The 27,069-nt window shown below is 51.3% G+C and overlaps 1 protein-coding gene across 12 annotated transcripts in view; it reads left to right on the forward strand.

Annotated features, from left to right (window-relative positions):
* The window catches only part of MYO18A (myosin XVIIIA), a 125,162-nt gene that overhangs the window by 45,711 nt on the left and 52,382 nt on the right, over window positions 1–27,069 (forward strand). For 2 of the 12 annotated variants that reach the window (XM_063628631.1, XM_063628632.1), the window contains exon 1: window positions 12,140–12,219. The exons of 9 other annotated variants lie outside the window; for them this stretch is intronic. In XM_063628631.1, coding sequence (XP_063484701.1) covers window positions 12,214–12,219 — 6 coding nt within the window. In that variant the 5' untranslated portion in view covers window positions 12,140–12,213. Of the gene's footprint in view, window positions 1–12,139; window positions 12,220–27,069 lie in introns of those variants that run through there. One more of the 12 variants, XM_063628638.1, reaches the window with a different exon arrangement.

Here is a 27,069-nt window from a genome sequence, read left to right on the forward strand (position 1 = left end):
CGGGGAGTGTTGGGGAACTGCTTTATTCTTGTCCCCACGCTGATGCTTTTGCCCAAAGTGCCTTTCAGGTAGAGATGGGGAACAGGCCCAAGCTTACTCAGGGCTGCACAGTAATCTTAGCGAGGGATTGCTTTGGCCTGAGTTTCCAATCTGGTCTGAAGTTTGATTCCAGTTTTTAAAATTGGGCTACTTCTCTGTGACTCCCTCCAGTCAGATTCTTAGCTGATGGCAAGGCCTCTGGAGTACAAGGTGTCTTTCTACCTATTTGTTTTCCATTTGAACCAACACCCTACTTTTTGGTCTTTCTACAGTTTATTTTGTTTCTTCACACCTGTCTTGCTCCTGACAGCCCATCTAGATTAGGACTAAGCAGGAATTGAGGCATAAAACAGAAAGACAGTCCTGACCTGCCAGTTCCAGAGTCTGTTCTCTGCTCCTTCCACCACCCATATGAGCGTGCCCAGACTCTCCCACTTGTAATTTTTACTGCAGCAAAACCTCTCCAATGAAGTCTCTGTGATGGAACACAACAGTGGTCAGACCCGCCAATCTGTTCCCTTGCTCTTCTGTGGATGCGGGGCTGTGGGGCTTCTCTGAGCCTCCTCTCCAGCATGTCAGGTATGTCCAGAGTCCATTCTCCACCGTGTCCTCCCCTTCCTACTCCTCCTTTGCTTCATCTAGTTGGTGACACAGGGAGGTGTCCAGTTATGGGCCTCACTGCTCCATGGCAGAAATCCTGGCATGCCCTGGACGAGGCTTCATTGGCCTTATTTGCTGTTGAAAGTTCAGGATTCTGTTGGGACTTCTGATTCTATAGGAGTACTAACATCAGATAAGTCCTGCAGCGGGTGACTTGGGGAAGCCCTCAGGCCACTGCATTCCAGATGTCTTACTGGTGCTTGGCCCAGAGAATGCAGAAACAAGGAACCATTGTGCGATTGTGCAGGCACTGAGGGGCTTTCTCCCAGGCCTGGGACGCCTTGGGATGGGAGCAGGTTTCCATTCAGCCTTGGCTTCTGCTCCCAGCTGGGTATTAAATTGTGACTACAGTCCCCTCCTCCACCTCTTTTGGAGGCCTAGGGAACAAGGCAAGGCATGTGGGGATAGGAGTCTAAGCAGACTCTGGGGTGAGGAAGGGAGGCAACAGCAGGTAGCAGGGGCATCATCTATCTGAAGGAGGCATTGGTAGAGGGACCAGGACACACTGAAAGGGAACCTCTAGACCAGACCTGCCCAACAGAACATTTTGCAAGGGTGGAAATGATCTATAATGCTATCCAACTTAGTAGGAACTGAACCTTAAATTTTATTTGATTTTAATTTAATCAGAAGTATCCTCATTGTTTCCGTTTAACTGGAATTTTTTTTGAGACAGGGTCTTGCTCTGTCATCCAGGCTAGAGTGCAGTGGCACCATCACAGTTCACTGCAGCAAACTCTTGGGCTTGAGTGATCCTCCCACTTCCCCCTCCCAAGTTGCTGGGACCACACCGGCTAATTAAAAAAATATTTTTTTGTAGAGACGGGGTCTCACCATGTTGCCCAGGCTGGCCTTGTGTTAACAACACCTTTGCAACCACATGCAACTCCTGACCTGTGGGCCCTTACCTGGGGCCCTCTCTCTCCTCCTGTCTTCCTCCTCTCTCCTCCCCAGATGAGCTGAAAGCAGTTCCTGCAGCCAAAACTAGCCCTTCCAACCAACTTCATGTTTGACAAGCATCTGTTTCTACAGCAACAATAAGAGCTACAGTTTGGGGATTTTGAAGAAAATGGGCAGGACAAAGGGTAGAGGACCCTTTTATAGGGTCTTTCAGAGGCACAGAAGAGAGACCTCAAAATCAGGCATCAAAGGAAGACAAGCGATCTTGCTGCCTAGACCTCCCAAAATGTTGGGATTATGGGCATGAGCCATCACACCCGGCCAACTTCAATTTGAATAGCCACTCATGGCTAGTAGCTACCATATTGAACAGTATGGCTCTAAACAGCTCCCAGAAAGAAATAGTTGGGTGTTCTTGAAGGTTCGTTTCCTCCTTCAGAGTCCCCTGGTGAGGCAGGGGATGGTGGCATTTCCCCTTCCTCTCAGGAAGGAAGATCTGTCCTCTCTGGCAATTTCTACACCTCACCAGCTCTGGAATCCTAATGCCCCAGGGCCAGCAGGTCCCTGGCTCTGTGCCGCCATAACTGGGGCAGCGCTTCCTTTCCTCGCCAAGCATATCTTCTGCCCAGCTTTGTAACACACAGGTACTCACATGCCCCAGTGGATTTGGCCCAGGCTGTTAGCACGGAGGTGGTGGGTTGGTAGGCAAGGTAGAGGCTTTTGCTTCTTCCTGTTTCTACGGACACAGGGTTTGTGCTTTATTTTTACTTCAAAGGGTTTTAGAAACAGGCCCAATAGAGGCTCCAGAGGTGAACACACAGATTCTCAAATATTTATTGGATGTCCAGTGTTACGAGGAACCTGAGGCTTGTCTAGAGGAACTTCTCTGACTTTGAGAATAAGCACCACAGGCCTCCATCTCTCACACCCTGGAAGACCTTACTGATATTTAAATTGCTGTGGCTGACCCTTAAGCTGGCTTCCTTTTTTTTTCTTCTGTGGAAATGGAGAAGAGTTGTCATTTATATGAAAAAGAGAACAATGCTTCATTATGTTTATTCCCTCGTGTCTGCCAGAGGGGGTGGGGCGGAGAACATAGTGCATGTGGTACATTTAGGAGACCCAGAAGTGACCCAAGTCCTGATGATATGTGGAGCAGGGCTGTGGCGGATTTTGGGAAACTATCCTCAAGGCTGGCTCATGGCTTTAGGCCTTGGGGGAGCTTGGCAAAGCAGAGGCAATTTGGAAATCCCCAGGGGCCATGAGGAAATCCCCAGCAGCTGAGAGACCCTAGAGAGCAGCAGGCCTGCTGTGGGGCCAGTCAGGTGGTCCCTGCAGTCGGCCGCATATGCCTGCCTAGTCTTTGGGGATTGACTCCGGGTCTTGGCAGAGAGGACAAGCCCAGGCGTCCCTACTTGGGCTCTGTACCCGAAAAGGTATGGTGGCACATGGCTCTGAGCAAACCGATGGGTGTGCCAATACAGGGACTGGGTGGGTGTAAGGGCTGGGGGGAGTGTCAGAACCCCAAGCCTCGGCGACCACCTCTGGGGCAGTGATCTGTGGCTCGCCGTCCCATACCCACTGACCTTCCTGATTGCTTGTCCTGGGCCCCTCTCTAGAACAGACTCAAGGCCTTCCTGGCGTCTTTTGACCTTGCATTCATGTATTCATTCATTTATTCCATCAATAAGCATTTACTGAATGCCGATATGTAGGAACTGTTTTAGTTTCTAAGGATAGAGCGGTGATAAAAACAGTGGGCGCCGAGCTCATCCCTGCCTCTTCTTGCCCTACGCGCCCTAGCGACGGCGAGAGGCCATCTTGCCGCCGCAGCCCCCTCGGGCCGGAACTCCTGGGGGACGCCTCCTGGGGGTGGGGCCCGGAGGCCGGCCTGGCGGAGGTGAAAGCGGCCCCAGCAAAGCGGGAGGGTAGATGAGAAGGGGGCTGCCACCCTCTGCTGGGCGCCAGCGGCGCTGCAGGGCGGAGCTTCCAGGGCTCTAGGCGCATGTGCTGGGCCTGGCCCCACCCCCTTGGCCCCGCCCAGACTCCGGCTGGCCGGTGGGCCAACCCGGGAAGTGCCGCCCCGGGCGTGGGGCTGACTCGGCCATCACAGACCCTGACCCGTGCGTAGGGTGCTGAGTGGCTGGGGTGGCCCTGGGCATGCGCCGTTGGTCACTCCAGGTTTCTTCTCAGCCCTCCCCCTCTCTGAGACCATCCCTAGGCTTCTTAAAGGGAGTCTGCCCTCTGACCCTTCAGAATCCACTGGCTATTGGCATCGGTAGAATTTCATAAAAAATCTTGGCACCTCAATACCAATCGCTGCCTCCTAACACTGCTGTTTCATACGAGGTGACATTTTGTTACACACACACACACACACACACACACACATGCACACACATGCACACACACACACAAGAATAAAGGATAATTCCTCCCAAGAAAGGAAAGGGACTCCTGCGCTGGCATTTTCTTTGAGACAGGTGTAGACTCTAGTACTGGCACTAGGGCAGCTGGTGCTGAGGACCTCTGAAGTGGTCATCCAGGAAGTGCACCTGCCACCCTAGTGGCTGGGTCCTCCCACTCCAAAAGCAAGTGCTCCAGGCCCTGCTGGGCCTGAGCTCTGAGTGCTTTAAACAGGACTCTCCCCAGCTCCCTAAATAGAGTTCTGTTAGTGACACTTTACACACCGCAAATTTGTAATACAGGATCATATAATTAGTACCCATTTATGGCAGCAGTGCTTATGGACTTTTTCTTAGGAGTTTTGATTTACAGAGGAACTAGAGGGACAAATGGGGTCAGAGAAGTATTCTTTTGTTAAGATATATTTTGTTAAGATATATCTTAACAATGAGATATATCTTAACAAAATATATCTTCCCAAGCTTTAAACCTTGGTATCTTTCCTTCCTTTTCTCAGTCTCCACCCAGAGCCGCTTGTGACCATTTCTCATCCTTCCCCAAATAGTCACCAAGTCCAGCTTATTTTTTCTCAGAATCCTAGGCAGACCCTTCTTATCTCTCATTTGGCATCACCTTTTACCTTGACTTCCTTTTTTTCTGTCACCCAGGCTGGAGTGCAGTGGCATGGTCGTAGCTCACTGTAACCTGTAACCTTGAACTCCTGGGCTCAAGTGATTGATCCTCCCACCTCAGCCTCCGAAGTAGCTAAGACTACAGTTGCAGGCCACCACGCCTGGCTAATTTTTAAGTTTTTTGTAGACGGGTCTCTCCATGTTTCCCAGGCTGGTCTTGAACTCCTGGTCTGAAGTGATCCTCCTGCCTCTGCCTTCCAAAGTTTTGGGATTACAGGTATGAGCCACCATGCCTGGCTACCTTGACTTTCTAATGTTCTTTCACCTTCCAGCCTCCTTTCTCCTCCTCTTGCATCCTGTTAGCTCAGAATGTTTTTTGTTTTTTGTTTTTTAGGCAGGGTCTCTCACTCTGTCACCCAGGCTGGAGTGCAGTGGTGTGATCATGACTCACTGCAGCCTTGACCTTCCCTGGGCTCAGGTGATCCTCCCACTTCAGCCTCCCAAGTAGCTGGGACCACAGGCATGCCACCATCACACCCAGCTAATTTTTGTGTTTTTTGTAGAGATGGGATTTTGCCATGTTGCCCAGGCTGGTCTTGAACTCCTGAGCTCAAGCAATCTGCCTTCCTCGGCCTCCCAGAGTGCTAGGATTACAGGAATAAGCCACCATGCCTGACCTGCTCAGCATTCTTAAGGCACAGGTTAAATCACGCCCCATCATTCTCCAGAAACTTGTTGTGCCTCCCATTGTTTTCCAGGCAGCTGGTGGTGCGTAAGGAGCTGGGCTCTGGAATCTGAACAATCTGAGTTCAAATCACCTGGCCAGTCACAATCTGTGTGATCACAGGCAATTATTTAACCTCTGTAAACCCCGTTTCCCCATTCCACAATTCCCCTTTTCATTACCTCGCAGGGTTTTGAGAGGAAAACCAGCAGCATGTGCCTGGCCATGGCTAGTGCTCGGTGTGTACCTTCTTGTTCCTTTGACTGCCCACCTTGCTTTCATCTCAGGTACAGCTCTTTCAGGTGAGAGTAACAGAAAGCCCAGCTCAACTGGCTTAAAAAGAAGGTATGCGTTGTCACCAGTATCTGAAAAGTCCAGCAGTAGAACCGGCTACAGGCTCGGCCTTATCTGGAAACATTAACAGTGTGACCAAGACCTGAGCTTTTCTGTCTCTCACCCCATCTTCTAGGCAGGCTTGGTCCTCAGACAGGTAATGGCAAAATGTCACAGCCCCAGGTTCTAGTTGTGCGGATAGAGATGTGTGACTCTTTGAATAATCCCAAAGTTTCATTATGTATCCTTGAAACTGATTGGGTCACATGCCCTTCATGAACCTATAGCCTGAGGATATTCTTATTGGCCAGGATATTCTTATTGGCCAGGGCCAAGTCATGTGCTGGGGTGGGTCCCCAGAGGGGAAAATGGGGTGCTATAATCAGAGGATGGAGTAATGGGTGGTGGGCAGCAGAAACAACACATGTCCACTACAGCACACACCTGCTTGATTTGAGACCCAGCTTCCTTCCCAGCTTTATCCCTCCTTGGTGTCCTATATGTGTCATACATTTCTTCCAGACTTACTGTCCACATCTCATGCTTTTCCACTTCTTTGCCTTTTATTTTATTTTAATTTTATTTTTTTGAGATGGAGTCTCTGTCGCCCGGGCTGGAGTGCAGTGGCGTGATCTCATCTCACTGCAACCTCCGCCTCCCTGGTTCAAGTGATTCTCCTGCCTCAGCCTCCCGAGTAGCTGTGATTACAGGCATGTGCCACCACGCCTGGCTAATTTTTGTATTTTTAGTAGAGACGGGGTTTCACCATGTTGGCCAGGCTGGTCTTGAACTCCTGACCTCAGGTGATCCGCCCGCCTCAGCCTCCCAAAGTGCTGAGATTACTGGCGTGAGCCACCAAGCCTGCCCGGCCCCTCTTTGCCTTTTCTTACACTACTTCACCCTGGAATTCCCTTCCTACCTCACTGCCACATTATAACATTTCTCTCTTTCATTGGCCTAGCTCCAAGCTGTCTGTAAGCTGTCTACCTAATTCCCTAACTGGAACAGATCTTTGCCTCTAAACTTCCCTAGACTGTTATTGATGTCCCTGTTGGAGCACTGAGCACATTCTGACTTGAATTTTAATTATTGGGGTACATTTGTTATCTCCTCTGCTGGTCTGTACATTTTTTAAAATCAGGGAGTATTTAGTTGAAAACAAGAACTAAATTCCCTTCTTTCACGCAGTCACTCAAACGTGCCTCATATTATCTCAGCAGGGCCCAGTGCTAGGTGAGTGCTGGGGACAGAGCAATGAACAACACACAACCTCTGCCTCAGGAAGCTCAGTCTGTGGTGGGGAAGCTGAAAAAGAAGCAGGCACGGTGCTTCCCCACAGTGTTCACCTTGAGGTATTACAGTTCACAGCTAGTTGAATAAGTGAACGACTTCCTCCAGCCCTCAGAGCCTCCTGTCTGGCCTGCCCCCAGCTCTGCTTAGCCACTCTGCCTGGTCAAGTGCCTGAAACAGAGCCAAGGACCTTCCACTCACCCACGCCACCAATGTGTGAGAGCAGAGCAGTTGAAGTTGTCACCACACATGGAGATCCCCTTGCTCCCCACTCTATTCCAGCCCGCTTATTGTGCATGCACCGTTCAGATCAGTTGGTTAAATCCATATGGATTTTTGTGGAACACGTGTTGTGTGCGTAGTGCTGAGGAACGGGATGGGATCTAAAGGAAGTAGGAAATGGTCCCAGCTCTCCAGGGAGCAGGCTTAAACATTCAACACGAATCCATTATCATTCAGAACATTAGTTATGCTGTATAGTCATGGCACGTGGACAGTAAACTTCAATAAATTCAACTATATGGTTTTGAAAGAAACTATATGACTGTAGCCTAAAATTATAAAAATTATATTTTGTTTGTTTTTACTATATAGCATGACTATTATGCTTTCCTGCAGCTATATTATATCAAATGGCATACTCAAAATCATGTGTACTATACTTCGTGAGCAGTTTAAGGGATTTTCAGGAGTTTTGGACTATATTCTATTTTTGCCTTACATGCTGACTTTGGAATCTAACCCCAGATAGTGTGTGACTCCACTGTATATAATAGAGCACCATATTGAGTATAACCAAGAACCATATGTATGTAATGTGTTCAGGTGTAGACAGTGAGTGCTATGGTTTATGATAATAATGATATTAATAATTTAATAACTATAATTTGCCAGGCCACATATCAGTTGCTTTACATGTACTGCCTTTTCTATTCTTATAACAGCCTCGTAAGGTGGATATCATACTATTTTAAGGCCAAAAAAGTAGAAACTCTAAGAAGTCAAGTAACTTTCCCTTAGGTCAGACAGTAAGAAAGAGGCTGGGATTCAGACCCAGGTGTGTCTGGCTGCCAAGTCCACGTTCTTTGCGTTGCCGGGTGGGTCTTGGGTTTCAGGGAAGGCTTCATAAAGGAGGCGGGAGTTGAGATGGGCCTGGAGAGATGGAGAGGGTCAGCCAAGGTAGAGACACATTCGTAAGGAATGGCTCCGGTGGTGACAAGGGCAGGCAAATGAGGGAGAGCCAGGCTGGCTGGGAAGAGGGAGAAGAGACTAGAAAAGTGAAAGTAAAGTCTGAAGAGGGGCCAGATTATAGCTTCCAGCTGTCCTTGGAGGCAAGCTGAGGGGCTTGGGGTGGACTGGCTGGCTGTGGGAGTGTCCACATGGCCTCTGGAGCCATCAGTTAGACTCATCGAAGAAATGGACCATGCCCTGATATTGCACCACCACGCTTTGAGCAGCAGAGGGACTAGCTGTGGTTGCATGTGAAGCTGAGTAGAGACAGGCACACCGACAGACGAGTGACAGCTGATGGCCTAATGAGGTAGGGGACAAAAGAATTAAAAAGCAGACATATGGCCACAAAGGGCGTCTGGCCTTCCTAATATAGGCATATGCAAGGCTTCAGCGTGGTGGTGCCTAAGAGGGGCTGGTGCCCTTGGAGAGAGGCTGGGGCATTGGTGGGGCAGAAGCCAGGCTGCTGTAGCCAGGCCAGGAAGTCAGGAGTCATCATGGTGGAGATGGTGTGCCCTTCAGTACAGGATGGAGCAGAAATGGATTGGGTTCAAGAAGGAAAGCTCAGAGTTTGAGATCTTTGAGATGAATTAGGAGTGTTGTACTTAAGGAAGCAGGGTATATATGTTGGTTATTTTTAGGATTATAAATAGTATAGAATTTAGAAAATGACTTAAATCTTTTATCCCTTAAAAAGGGTGGGCTCCAGTTACCTGGAAATTTTGCTTACAATGCCTCGTTTGTTCCCCCGCTTATGATCATAGGTAGATAATAATAGTTAAAATGTATTAAGGCCAAATGTGATGGCTCATGCCTGTAATCTCAGCACTTTGGGAGGCTGAGGCAGGTGGATTGCTTGAGCACAGGAGTTTGAGACCAGCCTGGGCAACATAGGGAAGCCCCATCTGTGCAAAAAAAAAAAAAAAAACAAAAAACAAAACTTACATGGTGTCATGGTGGTGCATGCCTGTGATCCCAGCTACTAGGGAGGCTGAGGTGGGAGGATGGGCTGAGCCCAGGAGATGGAGATTTCAGGGAACCAAGATAGTGCCACTGCACTCCAGCCTGGGCAAAAGAGCAAGACCCTGTTTTTTTGTTTGTTTGTTTTAAGTATTGAAAATGAATGTGCTGGACACTGTTCTCAGAGCTATGTATGTACTAATTCTTTTAACCCATGTAATAACTCCACCTGGTAGGTGCTATTATTTTCCCATTTTACAAATGAAGAAATTGAAGCACAGAGGCTGGGCATGGTGACTCACGCCTGTAATCCCAGCACTTTGGGAGGCCGAGGCGGGCGGATCACTTGCGGTCAGGAGTTCAAGGCCAGCCTGGCCAAAATGGTGAAACCCTGTCTCCACTAAAAATACAAAAATTAGCTGGGCATGGTGGTGCACCAGCTACACAGGAGCCTGAGGCACAAGAATCGCTTGAACCTGGGAGGCAGAGGTTGCCGTGAGCTGAGATGGAGCCGACAGAGATCCAGCCGACAGAGTGAGTGAGACTCTATTTCAAAAAATAAAATACAAATGAAAAGAAGTTGAAACACAGAGAGATCAAGTTGTGTAGTTTACTACATGCAAGAGCCAAGATTAAACCAGGCCACGTGGCCCTGGAGGTCACACTCCTAACCATGGTATGCTGTGAATCATTCCTTTCAAGCCGTGCTCCTCAGACTTTTATGTGCCTCAGTGTCATCTGGAAGCCTAGTTAAAACACAGATGCTGCACCCCATATCCAGAGTTCTTGGTTCAGCAGGTCTGGGTCGGGCTCCTGGAATTTGCATTTCCAACAAGTCCCCAGGGGATGCCCACGCTGCTGGCCTGAGAACTTGGAGAACCAAAGCCCTTTCACATTCATTATGTACCAGTCTCATACTGGTTGGGTAAGAGTCAGTAAAGGTGTAATCCTCATTTTACAGATAAGGGAAATTTAAGTCACCTGCCTGTGTTCACACAGCTAAATCATTCATTCATTCACTCATTCATTTAACAAATGGACATTTCTGTGCTAGGCCTTATGCTGGCCTTAGAGTCTTGCCGTTCTCAGCCTTGGCTGCATGTAAGAATCACCTGGGGAGCTTTTATCAATAAAAAATCCCAGTGCCTAGCCGGGCGCAGTGGCTCACACCTGTAATCCCAGCACTTTGGGAGGCCGAGGCGGGCGGATCACGAGGTCAGGAGGTTGAGACCACGGTGAAACCCCGTCTCTACTAAAAATACAAAAAATTAGCCGGGCGTGGTGGCAGGTGCCTGTAGTCCCAGCTACTCGGGAGGCTGAGGCAGGAGAATGGCGTGAACCTGGGAGGCGGAGCTTGCAGTGAGCCGAGATCGCACCACTGCACTCCAGCCTGGGCGACAGAGCGAGACTCCATCTCAAAAAAACAAAAACAAAAACAAAAAAATCCCAGTGCCCAGGCCCCCGCTCCCAGACCAATTATGTCAGAAACTGAGAGGGAAAGAGTGGGCTCCAGGCATCAGTATTTTTTTCAAGTTCCCCAGTGGATTTCAGTGAGCAGCTGAGGCTGGCACCATTGTTCTAAGTAGCCACTGGAGATGTGAAGACCTGTGACACTGCACGTGCTTCAGAAGGGCCAGATGCTTCCCCTGGGGAGACATCCCACTCCCTAGAGAGCAGGACACAAGCGCCGTGTCCTAAGAGTCTGTGTATGTGACTGTATGACAGTGAGACTTGGACAGTGCATAGCAGGTAGGAGGCAGGGCTGGGTTTCCGTCCTCTCTGGCAGTGCTTACCAATCTTTTCATGGAGAAAGTCAGACAATTTATAGAACCAATGGCCCTTAGAGCTGGCCAGGGGCAAGAAGCATGGGGTATATGCCAGACTGGTTGGGAGGTGGTTCTGTACCAGGGCTTCCTAGCACCACCCCCACCCCATTTTTTTTTTTTTTTTCCTGAAGAGGAAGAGGGAGGCAATGACTGTTTCCTTTTTTCTGCAGAGCTGACAGCTTCTGAGACTTGCTCTCCCTGTCTTTTGGCCCCTTCCATTCTGTTCTCCAGCTCCCATTTCAGCCTCTCAGCGGGTCCCTAGTCCTGGTCTAGGCATCCCATGGTGCTAACTGGAGAGCCAGGCCAGGATTTCTCTTCACAAGAAACACTGGCTTTTCTCAGGTAGCCGTCACTCATTGGCTAGACACCCATGACTTCCTCTGTCTGCAGGGCTGAGGCCCACCCCACCCTCCTCTCTGCCTGTGCAGTCCCTGGCATGTGTGGAGGGGAGAGGGATGTAAACAGACAGAGTGCAATTGATTCTCTGCATGTCCCCCGTGTGCTGATGGCAGTGGGGCAGTAAGTGGGCCTGCCTGTGTGGGTCTCTGCTCCTGCCAGACCTTACAAGACTGCTTTGCGGCTGCTGTTTGGGCACAGTGTGCAGTGGGCCCCATGTGTTGTCTTGGATGTGACGTTAGTGGCTGTCTTGGCCTCTGCCGCAGTAATTAGATGGCTAGGGTAGGCCTGTGATTTGGGTGTTCTCAAGAACACTGTGTTGATTGAATGTTCGTGCATGCTGGTGTGTGTGTGTGTGTGTGTACATGTACATGTACGTGAGTGCACATGTGCTTGTCTCAAGCTTGGCCTGTGGGGCCGGGGGCTGCAGGTCTCAAATTCCTCTGCTATTTTTAGAAGCCATATCAGCCCAGCTGTCCCGGAGCTGGGGTGTGTGTCCATAAGCAAGTCTCACCCTCCCTGTCCTTGCCCTAACCCCCCAACACTGCCTGCCCCCCACCCCAATGGCTTTACCCTAAGAGCCTTCTCCTTCCCTTCCACACACACTGCTGTATCACCCTCTCCCTCCTGGCATACCTGATACCCGCAGTCCTCCGGGCTACTGGCTCCAACCAGGGCTGGGCAGCTCGGGACGGGAGGGGCCGGGGAGAGGGCGGGAACTGGGCGGGGCCACAGCCTGTGCTATTTTGAGCTGCTAACCGAGCCAGAGCAGCATCAGAGCGGAGTCTCCTTTCTCTGGGCTGCTCCAGGCCAGGCCATGCGGGTGAGTGTCCCTCTGACCCCCCACCCCGGAAATGTCCCAGGCTCCTCATGCTATTTCCTCATTTAGGAAAGGAGGGACCTTTTTGTGATTTCCCCAGATGTGGCTGAAGTAGGTGGGGAGAGGGGTGGGGCGGCCTTGGGGCTGCTCTCCGAGCTTCTTGGTAAGCAGGGAGTTAGTTACCCAGCCCCGGAAGCCTCAAAACCCCTCCGTGGCTAGGAGCAGGGCATCCTGGGCCTGACTCATGACTTCAGGAGTTTTGGAGGGGCACTGTCTTCCAAACCTCAGTTTCCTGGGGTTGCATCCACCCCCAAGGCTGTGACACGCCTTCCCCACCAACCATTAGTGCTTTTTTGGCGTTCATTCCTTAGAACGCTATTTTCTTCCAAAGCCCCAGCCCCCCAGCAGCCAAGGTCTTCGGTAGTCTTGTCTCTGCTTTGTTGCTGGTACAGCTCTCTCCTCTCTTCCTCCTTGAGAGGGGATAGTCATTGGAGTTGTCAGGGAGCACCCCTTCTTGATGTCCCCAAGAGTAGTCTTAGCATGGCCACCTCCATTTCTGTGCATAGGACACTTGCAAGGAGCACAGATGGCGTGTTGGGGATGCTCTGACTGGCCCTAAGTCTCTTTTTTAGTAGAGATTACTCCAGGTAAGTAAGTTCCTTAAAAAAGAAAGTGAGGAGAGACATAGCTGCCCCCAGTCCTTTCCGTTCCCCTGACTCTACCCCTCCCAGCCACCAAGGGTAAGGTTTTCAGTTGTGTCAGCAGTTGGCAGAGTATGTGGGCTGGCCTGGTGCGGAGGTGCATCAGGAGCCTGAAATGTGCCCGTGAGCACTTGTATCTCTCTGTGCTCAGGACTGCCCTGCCTCAGCCCCCAAACTGGCACCAGGGCTGAGTTGTGTGGGCAGTATGCCCAGGGGTGGGGGAGAGGTCAGAGAGCGCTCCTCACCCTGAGAGATGGGTGCTTCCTGGTCTAGATTACTCTCTCCCAGCCACCCCCGGGCCACTAGCACCAGGTCACAGATTCAGGGCCATGCACAGTGATATCCAAGCAGACAGCAAAGTGCCCTGCAGAGGGGCAGTGAGCATCCCCAGGGAAGGGAGGCCTCCAGCAGGTTCAGTCGTTGGAGGAGGAAAGCAAAACCTTTCTGCAACTGCAGTTGCGGCAGGAAGCCATTCCAGTGCACCTGCTTCCTCTGGGCTGGCCTGCAGTGAGGCGGGTGCCCGGCTGCTTTCTGTTCCGCCCTGGGGCTGGGGAGGGCTCTGGCTGGAGGCTGGACCGCAAGGGCCAGGTTGTCCCTGCCAAGCTCATCTTCCCCTCCCCTGCTGTCTGGCAGCATGGCCTTCAGTTCATTCCTTAGAGAGCTTCCCTTCCTCTCAAGCAGTTCCATGTAAAGCATATTCAGGTCGGTGGGTGGAGGGGCGGGTCATCATTGGGAACCCCTGCTTTCCTCCCAAGCTGCTGTTCTGGCAGCTGATGTAGAAGGACAACAGTGCAGGTGAACCAGGGGAGATGGAGGGCAGGGCGTGCCTCCATCCCTTAAAGTGAGCAGTGGAGGTCTCTTGCAGGAGACCTGAGTATGAGTCCCAGATCTGCCACTTGCTGCTGTGAGGCTTTGGGCAAGTCACCTGACCTTCTGAGCCTCCTTTTGCTCATTTGTAAAGTAGCAGTCACACAGTCACACTAGTATCTATTTCAGAGGGATGTTGTGAGGATCAAATGAGATGATTCATGTGAGGGATTCAGCACAGCGCCTGACACATACCAAATGCTCAATAATGATCAACTGTTTTTTACTATTATGCTAGTATTTCTTCCCTTCTCCTTTGTTCCTCCCACCCTCCCTCGCCCCAATCCCTAGATAAGTTGGTGCTAGGTTGGTACTGGGAGGAAGAAGTCTCCTGGGAGCTGCCCTCTGTGCCTCTGAATGGGAAAGAAGGAGGAGAGGAGAATGCCCTGCCTCTTGGTCCTCAGAAGGAGAAGCCTTGCGTGTGTGAGTGCTGTCAGAAGCGGCGAGGCGGGAAAGTGACCTCAGCCACCAGCCACGTCTCGGCTTCCTCTGGGCACTCTCTTGAGGGTTACCTGCTGCTCTTGGGGGCTTGCAGTGTGCAGATGTCTGGCGTGGATGCTTGGGCCTCAAAGCATTTGTCCAGGCCGGGCATTCCAGGCCTGAGGGGCTGCCTGAGGCATGGCATTATTCTCCCAGGAGCATTTGTGCCCCCATTCCCTCCTGTGAGGGGCCCAGAGAGTGCAGGTTAAGGGCGCGTAGGCTCTGCTGGCATAGTGGAGGGTAAACCCCAGCTGCTCCCAGAGTGTCAGAAGCCTCCTGGGGCTGAGGCTTGACAGCCCCTCAGCACATTTCTTAGATTTCTCCTCTTTGAGAAAAAATGCTGCTAGCTATTATCTCCTTTGCTTTTTCTTTTTTATTGACTATTTAGCCATCTTCACAATAAAAATAAGCAGTAAGTAACAAATACATAACAAAATAAATACCAGGTGTTCCTATTGTGTCTAATTCACACAGTTTACGAGATTATTATGATCACTCTTTTTATACTATTTGGGTTCCAGTTTTTTTGATTGATGTCATTTTATATGGAGCTTTCCTTATGGTTACATTGTCCACACATTTGTCAGTTTAAATGGCAATACAACAACGGGCTGTACCTAACCATTTCCTTTTTTTTTTTTTTTTTTTTGAGACAGAGTCTCGCTCTGTCGCCCGGGCTGGAGTGCAGTGGCGCAATCTCGGCTCACTGCAAGCTCCGCTTCCCGGGTTCATGCCATTCTCCTGCCTCAGCCTCCGAGTAGCTGGGACTACAGGCGCCCGCCACCGCGCCCGGCTAATTTTTTGTATTTTTTAGTAGAGACGGGGTTTCACCGTGGTCTCGATCTCCTGACCTCGTGATCCGCCCGCCTCGGCCTCCCAAAGTGCTGGGATTACAAGCGTGAGCCACCGCGCCCGGCCACCATTTCCTAATTCTAGGCATTTGGGCTCTTTCCAATTTGGAGCTGTTAGATAGAGTGCATCTATAAAAATCTTTGCATTTTTTTTCTTTCTCTTTCTTTCTTTAAGTCAGCTCACTGGACATACATTCCTGAAGATGGAATGGCTAGGCCAGAGGATGATGCATTTTGTGGCTATTGTTCCACAAAGAGCTACTAAGCAATTTCAGTGTCCTTGCCCTCCCCGCAAACCCAGGCATTGAGTTGACTATGTATTTATTGTGAGCAGGTTTAGAGATTATACCTCCCTTGTTTGTACCATGTCCCTGGGAATCAGAATGGGCAAGTGTTGCTCTCTGTAGTTTACATTTGGGGAAGAGATAAGATGGGAATAAGAGGTTTGTGCGAAGAACCGCTGTCCCAGCACTCTCGTGCAGCTAACATTTATTAAGCGCCTACAGTATGATGAGTAAGATGGGTAAGTTCTGCTCAGAGGTGAATCACAGTCCAGGGATGACAAAGACGCACAAACAGCTCCCCAAGATCCGTTCTGGTTGGGGCTCCCAGCTCTGCCACTTAATAGTTGCAGTGCTCTCGGCAACTCACCTTCTTGATTTCCTTATCTAGAAAGTGGGTTGTTACGAGGATTCAATGAGGAGACCTGTATGAAGTGCCTTCCCCTGTGCCTGGCTCATAGTAAGTGTTCAGTGAGTGTTAGTCTCTCTTGCTGTCCCTCAGAAGTGCCACAGAGGGAGGAGGTGGGTAGAGCTGCAGAGTGGCAGAATCATGGTGGGGTCTCCCTTTTTGCACGTCCAAAACCTCGATTTGGAAAGTTGCACACTAGTAAAACACACTATCAATCCATGCTTTGGCTTGACCAGATCTTCTGAACCTCCATGCTGATGAAGTTTATCAACCAGATTTGGCTACCAAGGCTGATGCCTGCCTAACATACCAGAAAAGGTGGGCACTAAGGAAGCAGCACAGGCTTTGGAGGCAGACCAGTGTGGGTTCAAGTCTGGGTTCCCCCACTTAACTAATTTCGTGACTTAATCTCTTTCTGAATCTTTTCCCTCATCGATAAAATGGGAATAATAATAATTCCCATATCACCAATCCTCAGATTGTTGTAAGATTTACATTAGAAAATAAATGTTCAATACCTTGTATAGGGCCCATCTCATTGTAGGTGCTCCATGTTCAGTCATGTTGCTGGAAATGGCTGAAATCTCTAGAGAGAGAACAAGTCAAGGAAGAGAGGCCTTAGATCTAAACACCCTTGCTGCAGAGAGCCATTTGTTCCCAGCACAGGTGCTGCCACCATCTTTGGGGCCTGAGCTCCTTACCCATTTTGTCTTGGATAACAGTAACTTGATCTTTTTTTTTAATTTTTGTGGGTACATGGTAGGTTTATGTACTTATGGGATACATAATATATATATATACACACATATATACATATATACACATATATATACACATATATACATATATACACATATATACACATATACACACACACACACATATATATATATATATTTTTTTTTTCTTTTGAGATGGGGTCTCACTCGGTCACCCAGGCTGGAGCATGCAGTATTGCGATCTCTGCTCACTACAACCTCTGCCTCCCATGCTCAAGCGATCCTCCCACCTCAGCCTGCCCAGTACCTGGGACCACAGGTGTGCACTACCGTGCCCAGTTAATTTTTTGTGTTTTTGGTAGAGACAAGGTTTCACCGTGTTGCCCAGGCTGGTCTCAAACTCCTGAGCTCAAGCAATCCACCCAGCTCAGCCTCCCAAAGTTCTGGGATTACAGGTGTGAGCCACCACGCCCAGCCCATGAGATGTTTTGTTTTGATATGGGCATGCATTGAGAAACAAGCACATCATGGACAATGGGGTCTCCACCCCCTCAAGCATTTATCCTTTGGGTTATAAACAATCCAGTTCCAGGATAACTTGCTCTTGATCCTAAACAAATTCAGTGATGAGGAAGAGAGGAAAACTGTCTAGGCAATTCTGCATGAAAGCCACAGAGAGAATTTCCTCTGGGGAGAGCCCCACATCTGTGTTCAGAGTGATGCTCATAGGAACAGCTGATGCAGAGGAACAGGCCTGGGTGGAAATGGCCCAGTGTCCTCACAGCCTGGGCCAGATGGGACCTCTATGGACAAGTAGGAAAACTTGAACAAGAGATCAAAGATCAAATGAGTTAAAATTACACCAACAGACAAACTTAAAGTCTCTAGCACGTTAACTGAATAATAAAACAGAAGTCAACAAAGCAAAACAGAAATAATTAATTGGAAACAAAGCATTTCCTAATTTTTAACTATTCATTCATGATAAGCAGTTTTAAGAATGAACCACTTCTTGGCCGGGTGCGGTGGCTCACCTCTGTAATCTGAGCACTTTGGGAGGCCGAGGCAGGTGGATCATGAGGTCAGGAGATGAAGACCATCCTGGCTCACGTGGTGAAACCCCGTCTCTACTAAAAAAATACAAAAAATCAGTTGGGCATGGTGGCGGGCACCTGTAGTCCCAGCTACTCCAGAGGCTGAGGCAGGAGAATGGCATGAACCCGGGAGGTGGAGGTTGCAGTGAGGCAAGATTGTGCCACTGTACTCCAGCCTGGTTGATAGAGTGAGATGAGACTCTGTCTCAATTTAAAAAAAAAAAAGAACCAGTTATTAAACTCCACTGACGTGTACTGATTCTTTGGATGCAGCCTCTGCCTGGACTGAGGCAAATTCTGACTTGATTTTTCAAGAGGCCCAGCTCTGGTTTCTAATCCATAGATGGACAGTTTTGCAGTTCTCTAGGCCTCTTGCCCCAGGTAATTGTGTGTTACAGATGGAAGGCAAAGTCGCTGGAGTCCTGAGGCAGATTCCTCAATTCCTCTCCTAGGTCACAGGCCCGCAGCTTTGGTTAACTGTATTAAGGGTTTGAGTGTCGGCCGGGCGTGGTGGCTCACACCTGTAATCCCAGCACTTTGGGAAGCTGAGGCAGGTGGATCACCTGAGGTCAGGAGTTCGAGACCAGCCTGACTAACATGGAGAAACCCCGTCTCTACTAAAAATACAGAAATTAGCCGGGCATGGTAGCAGGCACCTGTAATCCCAGCTACTCCTGAGGCTGAGGCAGGAGAATCGCTTGAGTCCGGGAGGCGGAGGTTGCAGTGAGCTGAGATCGTGCCATTGTACTCCAGCCTGGGCAACAAGAGCGAAACTCTGTCTCAATAAATAAATAAATAGATAGAGTTTGAGTGCCTCTCCCCACATAGACTCCTAAGGTGCCAGACATGGAGAGGCCTTGAGCCGTTATCTAGACTAGCCCCTAATTCTACAGAGAGGCCCAGAGAGGGGAAGTGGCTTATTCAAAGCACACAGCTTCTGGCTGGGCGCGTCGGCTCACACCTGTAATCCCAGCACTTTAGGATGCCGAGGCGGGTAGATCACCTGAGGTCAAGAGTTCAAGACTAGTCTGGCCAACATGGTGAACCCCCATCTCTACTAAAAAGTACAAAAATTAGCTGGACGTGGTGGTGCCAGGGAGGCTGAGGCAGGAGAATCGCTTGAACCCGGGAGGCAGAGGCTGCAGTGCGCCGAGATGGCACCATTGCACTTCAGCCTGGGCTACAGAGTGAGACTGCGTCTCAAAAAATAAAAATTAAAAAATAAAAACAAAGCACACAGCTTCCGAAAGTAGGGAGTGCTATCTTCTGTGCCTACTTTCCTTCATTTTCCTTTAATATTTTATTCCTTACTCCAGTGCCCTTTTGAGTTTTGTAATCCTTCCTCCTCCGCTCCATCCCTCCTTTCCCCTTGTTGCCCACAGCGTTTATCCTGGCAGGTTCTGGCCTTTAGGAAGACTCTGAGACACTGAGAGACCCTGCCCCTCATTTCTTCTCTGACCCAGGGTACAGGTTACCTTCAGCGCCATGGCCTTTTCATCAAGGTTCGCCTTCTGGGAGCAAAAGGAAAGTTGGATTTTAAAATCTTTATGTTTTTCCTGTGTGCTTGGCATGTTGTATCTGCAGACAGGAGACTGGCTTGTGGGAGAGGGAGCTTTGGAAGCTAGAGATGGACTGGGGCATGTGTGTATAATTGGGGGTGGCAGGGAGAATGACAGGGGCTGGTGAACTCCCTATTCTGGCTGGATGGGCTCCTGCGCTGAGTCGTGCTCCTCCCCTATGCCCCACCTCTGGTAAGGTGAGCTGCCTTTTGTCCTGCTGGTGTCCCTCTGGGTTAACCCCTCCACACCCTTCCCACCACCCTGCTGCCTTGACTCACCCCTGGAACGTGGGCTGCTGTGGAGGGACCGCTGGAACTGGGTCTCCCTGATCCTGGGGGCTGCAGTGGGTAGGAGGACAAGGGGCCAAGGGTGGGGAGTCAGGCCAGTTGGCCACCTGGGTCCAGAGGGTGATTCAGGCCGCAGACTTGGGACTGCCTGTGTGTGTGCCTTTATGCGTGTGCATAGTCCCCAGCTGGGCAGTGACCTACAACAGCCAGAGCCCTTCTGGTGGGGGAGGGAGCAGTGAGTCAGCCTGATGCTAAATCCAGAGCTGAGCTCAGAGCTGGGCCCAGTGTTTCAGACACTTGAGGGGCACCCAGTGTTTTCCCCAATGCCACACCTTGGGCCAGACATTTGGGGTCCCAAACTTGAGCCACTGGAGGGAGGACAGATTTGGAACTGGTGAAGAACACAGAGTGGACTTGGAATCTGGGCCACCCCGGCACCCAAGTTAACAGCACTGCGTGCAGTAATGCGTGTGTCTGTGTGGTTTGCGAACACTTGTCCTCCCACTAACCTGTGTGCCCCGGAACTACTGCATGGTGTGATCCCTGGGGCAACAAGTGGGGGAGTGATGGCTTGGTGGGGGGCAGCAGGCACAGACCTAGACCCTGCCACTCTTCCTCACTCTGTCCACCAGTCCCTCCCTTCCCTTTCTCTGCTCCGATTCCAATTCTTAAAGAAGTAGGCTCCATTCTGGTGAATATTTGCCATTTCCCCTCGTCCTTGGCATTGTGAGCTAACTATGAAGATTGAGCCCGTTGCAGATAGCTCTGTGGACAAGATGCAGCTTTAAAACTGCAGCGGCCATCACGCCAGCCAGTGCCCCTGGCACTGCTAATTTGAGCTCAAAATTAGCCATAGACCCTGGTTAAAATTGGAGAGTCCCCCCAAGTGGATCATGTAAATGATTCTGGATGTTTCTAAGGATTTTTTCCCTTAGGAATCAAGTACTTCTTGCCATGCTCCTACCCACATTGTGCTGGGAAGGAGAGGCACGCTGAGGAGCAGGTAGGGTTGGTAACAGGGCTGTCTTTTTCCTGTGGTCCTAGGTGACACGGGAAAGAGGAGAAATTAAATCCACTAGGACTGCCTGAGCTTTTGGAGGGACAGATACTGGTGAGGGGAAAGGAGAAGACTCTTTTAAACTTGAGGCCTGGCCCCTCTGAGTCGGTTGTGAGCCAGTTTCTGAACTGAAGGAGCCTTCAGAGCTTCCACATCATCTGCCCTTTTTCCAGATGTGTGATGGTATCTGCTGTTTCCACGACTCCACTCCTCCCCTCTGACTCAGGCCAGCCAGCTCCTGGGTTCCAGCACAAACCCCTGGCCACAGTGTCCAGAGCTTAGGCATCTTTCCTTCCTCCATACCCCACCCCTAACTTCAGGGTTCCCTCCCTCGGCTGCGTGGTTGGCAGTTTTGTGGGTCTGAGGTTGAGAAAATATCTGGCCTCCTGAATCTCCGCCTCTGCCCCACTCCCTGCCTCCAGCAAGAGCTCAGCTGAGCTGGGGGAATTGTGCAGGATCAAGAAGCAAGCCAGAGCCAGCCCGATAGGGGCCAACCTTCACTCTACTCTAAAAGCTGCTGGCCCACAGGTACCCACACTGGGTTACTTTTACCTCCTCAGTCACTAGATCAGGGGCTTTTTGTTCAAACCACTTCTTGCCTGAGCTGGGGATGACTCTTGTAGTTTGGATGAGTTAAATTAGCTGGATCTTCCCATCCGCCACGTAACCAAAGCCACGATGGTGCTGTGGGTGGACCTCTTTAGACAGCCCCCAAAGTGGGCAAAGTGGCTGGTTGCTGAGGGCAAGGGTACTTGGCTTTTGTCCCCACAGACTCTTCATTCTTGAAGTCATCACTGAACAGTTCTGATTCTAGGATAGGATAGCTCTTGCCCAGGTCTCCTAGCCCCGGTATTCCTAAAGACTCAAGAGCTCCATCTCTTAGGGTGAGGGAGGCCCCTTGAATGTTCTCTCCCTGTGCTTTTAGTGCTGGGTCTCCCAGCCTTGACCTGCCAGTGACTTGTTCATCTGCTCCCTCAGGTTAAAGAGGAGGACAAAACTCTGCCAAAGCCTGGCTCTCCTGGCAAGGAGGAAGGGGCTGTAAGTGCATCCCTGAGTTCTCCGAGGCGTGCGTGCCTGCGTGCTTGCGTGTGTGCATGTGTGCGCGCATGCGTGTGTGTGGGCGTGTGTGTGTGCATGCGTGCATGTGTGTGTGCGTGTGTGTGTTTGCCCCTGTACCCGCTAGCCCTGGACTAGCCTGTGAGACAGCTCCATGGAGTAGGTGGGGATTGCAGGGGGCCCCTTCCTGTGTGGCTCAGCTGGAGAGAATTCTAGTAAAGGGGAAGAAAGTACGGTGTGTGTGATGCCAGCTTCAGGTGTGTGAAGGAGATGGCCAAGGTGCTTTGGGGACCTCCCCTAACCTTCTCCCCAATCCCCTTAAGTTGCCTCCCTTTGGTTCTGGTTTCCTGAACCCTTTGGGCCTGGAGAGGCTTGGGTGGGCAAACTCTTAGGTCAGGGAGCTTCGAATGAGAGCTCAGCTGTTGGGATTCTTCAGCCTGCTCTGGGTGGCACAAGGCAAAGGCATGGAGGGACTTCGCTGCAGTCACTGCTGTCTCTTCCAAGACCCTGTCAGCTGCTTGGTGCAGGTGACCTGGAGGCAGGCTCCAGCTACTCACTGCCTCCAGCCCCAGTGCATTGGGATAAAGACCCTGAATAAACCTGGACTCTCCTAAGGCAAGAGAGGAGAATCAGTTTCTGAACAGCCAAGTTTAGAGATGTGTAGTTAGGAGAGGGCAGCTGGTAGCACAGGGGGCAGGAGTGCCCAGGGCTCTGGGGCAGAGCTGGATCACAACACAGATTCTTACTTCATTACCCCAGATGGTGCCTGTCCTGGCTCCCCGCACTTCCTTGGTCAATTTGATTAGCCAAGCACTGTGGCTTCCACCTGATCTGCAAGCAATCCTGGAAAGCCAGCCTGTGATTTGAAAGGGTTGTGTGTGTGTGTGTGAGGGAGAGGCCTCAGAGTTGCCCAGAATTTATTTTATTTTATTTTTTTGCAAAACCTACATGTAAAGTGCTTGGAAGAGTGCCATGGCCCATAGTAAGTACTGTGTAAGTCTTACCAATTACCATCATCATTGTCATCATCGTCATCATTTTCTTTCTTTTTTTTTTTGAGACAGGGTCTTACTCTGTCACCCAGGCTGGAATGCAGTGGTGCCATCTCAGCTCACTGCAACCTCTGCCTCCCAGGCTCAAGCCATCCTCCCACCTCAGCCTCCTGAGTAGCGTAGCTGGGACTATAGGCACACACCATCAAGCCTGGCTACTTTTTGTATTTTTTGTAGAAACAGTTTCACCATGTTGCCCAGGCTGGTGTTGAACTCCTGAGCTCAAGCAATCTCCCTGCCTTGGCCTCCCAAAGTGCTAGGATTACAGGCATGAGCCACCTCACCTGGCCCATCGTCATCACCTTAATGATGGAAGGGGGATGGGAGGAAAGCCAGAAGAGGGAGGGGAGGAGTGTAGGATCCAGTGGGTAGGGCCACTGGCCAACTCTGCAGTGCCCTGGCATGCCATTGAGCACTCTTGGCCTAAGAGGTTGAGAAAGAGGCACCTTCAAGCCCTTACTCTCTCTATCCCTTCAGCACAGCCAACCTGTAACCAGGGTCTAGATTAAGGCCCTTGGCTCAGCTCTGCTCAAAAGGTGGAGCAACTTCTCCTTGTGGCATCCAGAGGCAGCAGCTCCCAGGTGTGCCTGCTGTGAGCATCTTCCTGCATCCAAGCAAGCATGGGCAGGTGGGCCTTCACGGAGCCCAGTGCCCATATGTGTTCTAGAACCAAGATCATTGTTTTGGGCAACAAGGACTCACGCACAGCTCAGCTGGTGACAGAGCTCTGCCTGGCCAACAAGGAGACCCCAGGTTGCCCTTGCGCCCCTCAGGCAATGGGGCTGGCTTTATGGGAAACTCTATCCTGCCATTAGCCAGCCTGGCCTTCCAGTGACAGTCCCTTGGGACCCAGACAGTTAGCAGCAGTGTGTGGGGGAAGGGTGGGTGCACCAGCTAGAGTATACCAGTCTGTTCCAGGGAAGAATGGAGCTGAGGCTGCTTGAGTGCTTAATCCTTTGTGGGCTATACACACACTCTGGGAGCTAGGGGGTCGCCAATCCCTTGAGAGGTTTGCAGGAGGAAAACTGCAAAGAGACTGGCAGAAAGCAGGCTGAAGTGGAAGCTTCCTGGGCCCTTGCTGGGCTCCACAGTGCTTGAGAACATAGGTGAAGGGCAGACAGTGGCCACAGATGAGGGACGCTGTGAGGAGGAGGCCTGGCATGTCTTGGGGCCAGGAAGAGCTCCCTGATCATTTTTTCCTTCAGGATGGGTAGGCTCTTGGTCTGACTGCCCGGAAAACAGGTGATGGAAGGACCAAGGACCACAAAGGGCGGGAAGCCCTGGAGTTAGGCCTGGGATTGGTGGTAGAAATGGAGGTGGGACTCGGCTGTTTGCCCTCTCCATGCTCCATCTCTGCTGCGTCTGGGCTGTGAGGCAGTGGGCTCGCCTAGATGGGGAGTTGGTTGCTGCCCTAACACAAAGCCAGTAACCCCAGAGCACCTCATAGGCCTCTGTGCCGGCATCTCACAGGTCCATGCCAAGTCTGGGGATAGACAGCAGGTGACAGTAGTACCTGATTGTGCTTTGTGGGAAAGAAGCCAAACTCTTAGCTGCAATTGTCCTATCTGGAAGATGCAAAGTGGGCTTCCTGGGGTAGCCTCGTGGAGCCATGTGTTGCTTCGTAGATGAATGGGAGATCTGTTCCAGGGCGTGAGGTCACACCTTCTTATTCCCTCTGCATGGGATGGGCAGGGCTGCAGGGGTGATGCTAATGTCTACCTGTATTTGTATGACTGTAGCTAGAGCGCAGCTCAAAGGAAGGCAGTGGCCCATCTAGGAGTCCTCAGCCTCCCACCAGCCCAATACCCCCAGAGACTTCCCAGAGAGCCAAGAGCCCTGCACCCACACTCGCCATAAACGGCCTGGGAGCTGCCACAGCAGAAGGCCTAAGCGAAGAGGCCCAGGGCCTGTCCCGGAAGCGGGTGGCAAATGCAATGAGGAAGGTGGTGAGTAAGGTGCTGCCTGGCGAGGAGCTTGGGAATGCCAAGGAGACCCCAGGCAGAGGAGTCAAGTCCCCTGAGCACCCGCCTCGAAGCAAGAGGGGAGAAAAGGCAGCTTCTAGTCCCAAGCCGCCACCGCCTCCCCCACCTCCCCCTGCTCCGCCTAAGCCTGAAGTGAAGAAGGAGGCAGCCAAGGATGAGCTCTCCCTGGGCCTGCGGAGCCTGATGTCTCGGGGCAGGAGCAAGGAGCACAAGGCCCGTGGCAAGCAGTCTCCTGGGAAGGGGGAGAAGCCCTCCAGCCGGGAGCCAGGCTCCCCAGACTGGGTGGACTCCCCAGATAAAGCAGGATCCCCAGCCAAGCCTGAAGCCCCAGAGAAGCAGCGCTCCCCAGCCCCACCGGAAGAGCTGGCGGCCCCAGGCTCCGCCGGCCCAAAGTCAGACCTCACTGGAGAGCAGCAGTCCAAGTCACCAGTCCCTGGTGTGAAGCAGGAGGTACAAGAGTGTGTCACTAACCACTCCTGCCCCTCACCACCCTCGCTCAAGGGCCAGGCACCCTCACAGCCGGCTTCCCCAAGCCACCTCAACGAACCCCGCATGACCGAAAGGCTGGGCCCAGGGTCGTGTGCTGACGGCAGGGGCTGCATGGCTTTCCCTAACCCAATGCGGACCCTGCAGTTGCCTGGGCTCTGGCCTGGCGGCTGGGATGGAAACTGCTAACCAGCATGCTGGCCTTGCCATGGGAGTCAGGGCCTGGTCCCCAGCTACATGGCGCCAGCTTGAGGCCTGAGACCCAAAGCCGAGAATCAGAGTCTCAGCAGATCAGTTCCGGGCGGAAAGACTGTTTTCTCAAGTCAGGGGTCTGGGCTTGCATTCCCAGCCACTCATCCCCTGGGACCTCAGCAAAGTCCCATCTCAGACTTCCTCTGTGGAGTGGGGATAATACAGGTCCAAAATCTCTTCTCTGATACCCTGGGTGTGGCAGTATTTTGGAAATTAGTAATCTTTGTATTTGAGTGCCATACAGTATACATGATGAGCAACAACGTGTAACAAACATTAATATTTCCAAAGCAAAATCTATGAATATTCATACTACAGGGGCATAGAGGATAAACTGCCAGGTTTTGCCGCCAAAGTAGTTAAGAAAAATTTTTTGTTTTTCTTTAAAGTTTTGTTTGGGGGCTTTTGAGATTTTGGAATTGCAAATAAGGGTTAATAAGAGTTTTAAGTAACCAGAAGATTAGAAATGATACAGATAATGCTCCAAGCCAGTCCCTGGCATGGTGGGTGCTCCATAAATGGTAGCGTTGATAGTGGTGCTAATAACAGTTGTTATTGATGCCCTCACTGCCATCACTGCCTTCTTTAGGCCTGGCCAGCATGACCTTCTGGCAACAGGACTCTCGAGGAGCCCTGTGCTTGGATGGCAGATGGGTACAGTGGGCCCCTTGGGATATAAGGACAACCCCATCTTCCCAGAAAGTGTTCTCTGGGTGGGGCAGGAGGCTGAGAAGCAGGAGGGAGGGTCAGCCCAGCCTCTTTCCCTTGGAAAGTGTTGCCTTCTTGGCTGGCCTCTGAGTTGGGGACAGTTTTCTTCAAGCTTCCCTTTTGTGGACCCTGCTGAGGCCTCCCAGGGTGTGGGGGAGGAGCATCAAGTTTTGCCACTACTTCCCTTGCTCATGCAGGCTCCTTCTGGCTGGAAGGAGAGGGGTCTGGAGGGTATGGGGGAACAGCCTGAGAGGCCTTGAGGCCCTCCCTGACTGTTACCTCCTGGGACCTGGGGAGCCTTGTTGCTCCCCATTCTTCCTGGGCATTGCAGCACTTAAAGAAAAGCCAGCCGCCGCTTCCCTCACCCACCTGGCCCATTCTGAATCAGGGAAGTGCCTGTTCCTGCTCACTGGGAGGAGCTGGCATGGGCATTTTGGGCAGGGTACGGGCAGAACTGTTGGTCGCTCTGGGGAACCCATAAGCAGGTGGGGAGTGTCGTGGTCCTGTTCCCGGGCGGCTGCCCTCCTGTCCCTCCTCCTCTCACAAGGGAGGAGTTGGGAGCTGAGACCTGGAGTTTAGCCACCTGTTACCTGGGCCTGGGGCAGGGTCCAGAGGGCAAGTGGGATAATAGGGCCATTTGGTGCTCAAGATAGGCAGGTGGGAAGAAATAACTCCAGAACTCCCAGGCACTTGTTTTTTTTTTTTTCTAATATGATGGTTTAAAAACTCAGATTGCCACGCGGCTTGCTCCCTGGCCCTGCTCCCCTTCCCTGGTGGGTCCCAGTGGCTTCCTGGGCTGGGAGCTCTGCATGCTGTGGCCTCACCATTTCTGGGCTGGGACTAATAGTGGTTTAACCTTTAGGCAGGAGCTGCCAAGGTCCAGCTGACCCCCGTGGAAGAGGCCCACCAGCGGCTGGAGAGGATCTTCACAGCTTCTGTAATGCCACTCTTGTGTGTGGGTCCCAGTCCCTGGCCGCCCTCTTCCTGAGGCTGGCGGCAGGACCCTGTGTGT

This window comes from Symphalangus syndactylus, chromosome 20 (assembly GCF_028878055.3).
Source record: "Symphalangus syndactylus isolate Jambi chromosome 20, NHGRI_mSymSyn1-v2.1_pri, whole genome shotgun sequence".
Taxonomy (NCBI): Eukaryota; Metazoa; Chordata; class Mammalia; order Primates; family Hylobatidae; genus Symphalangus; species Symphalangus syndactylus.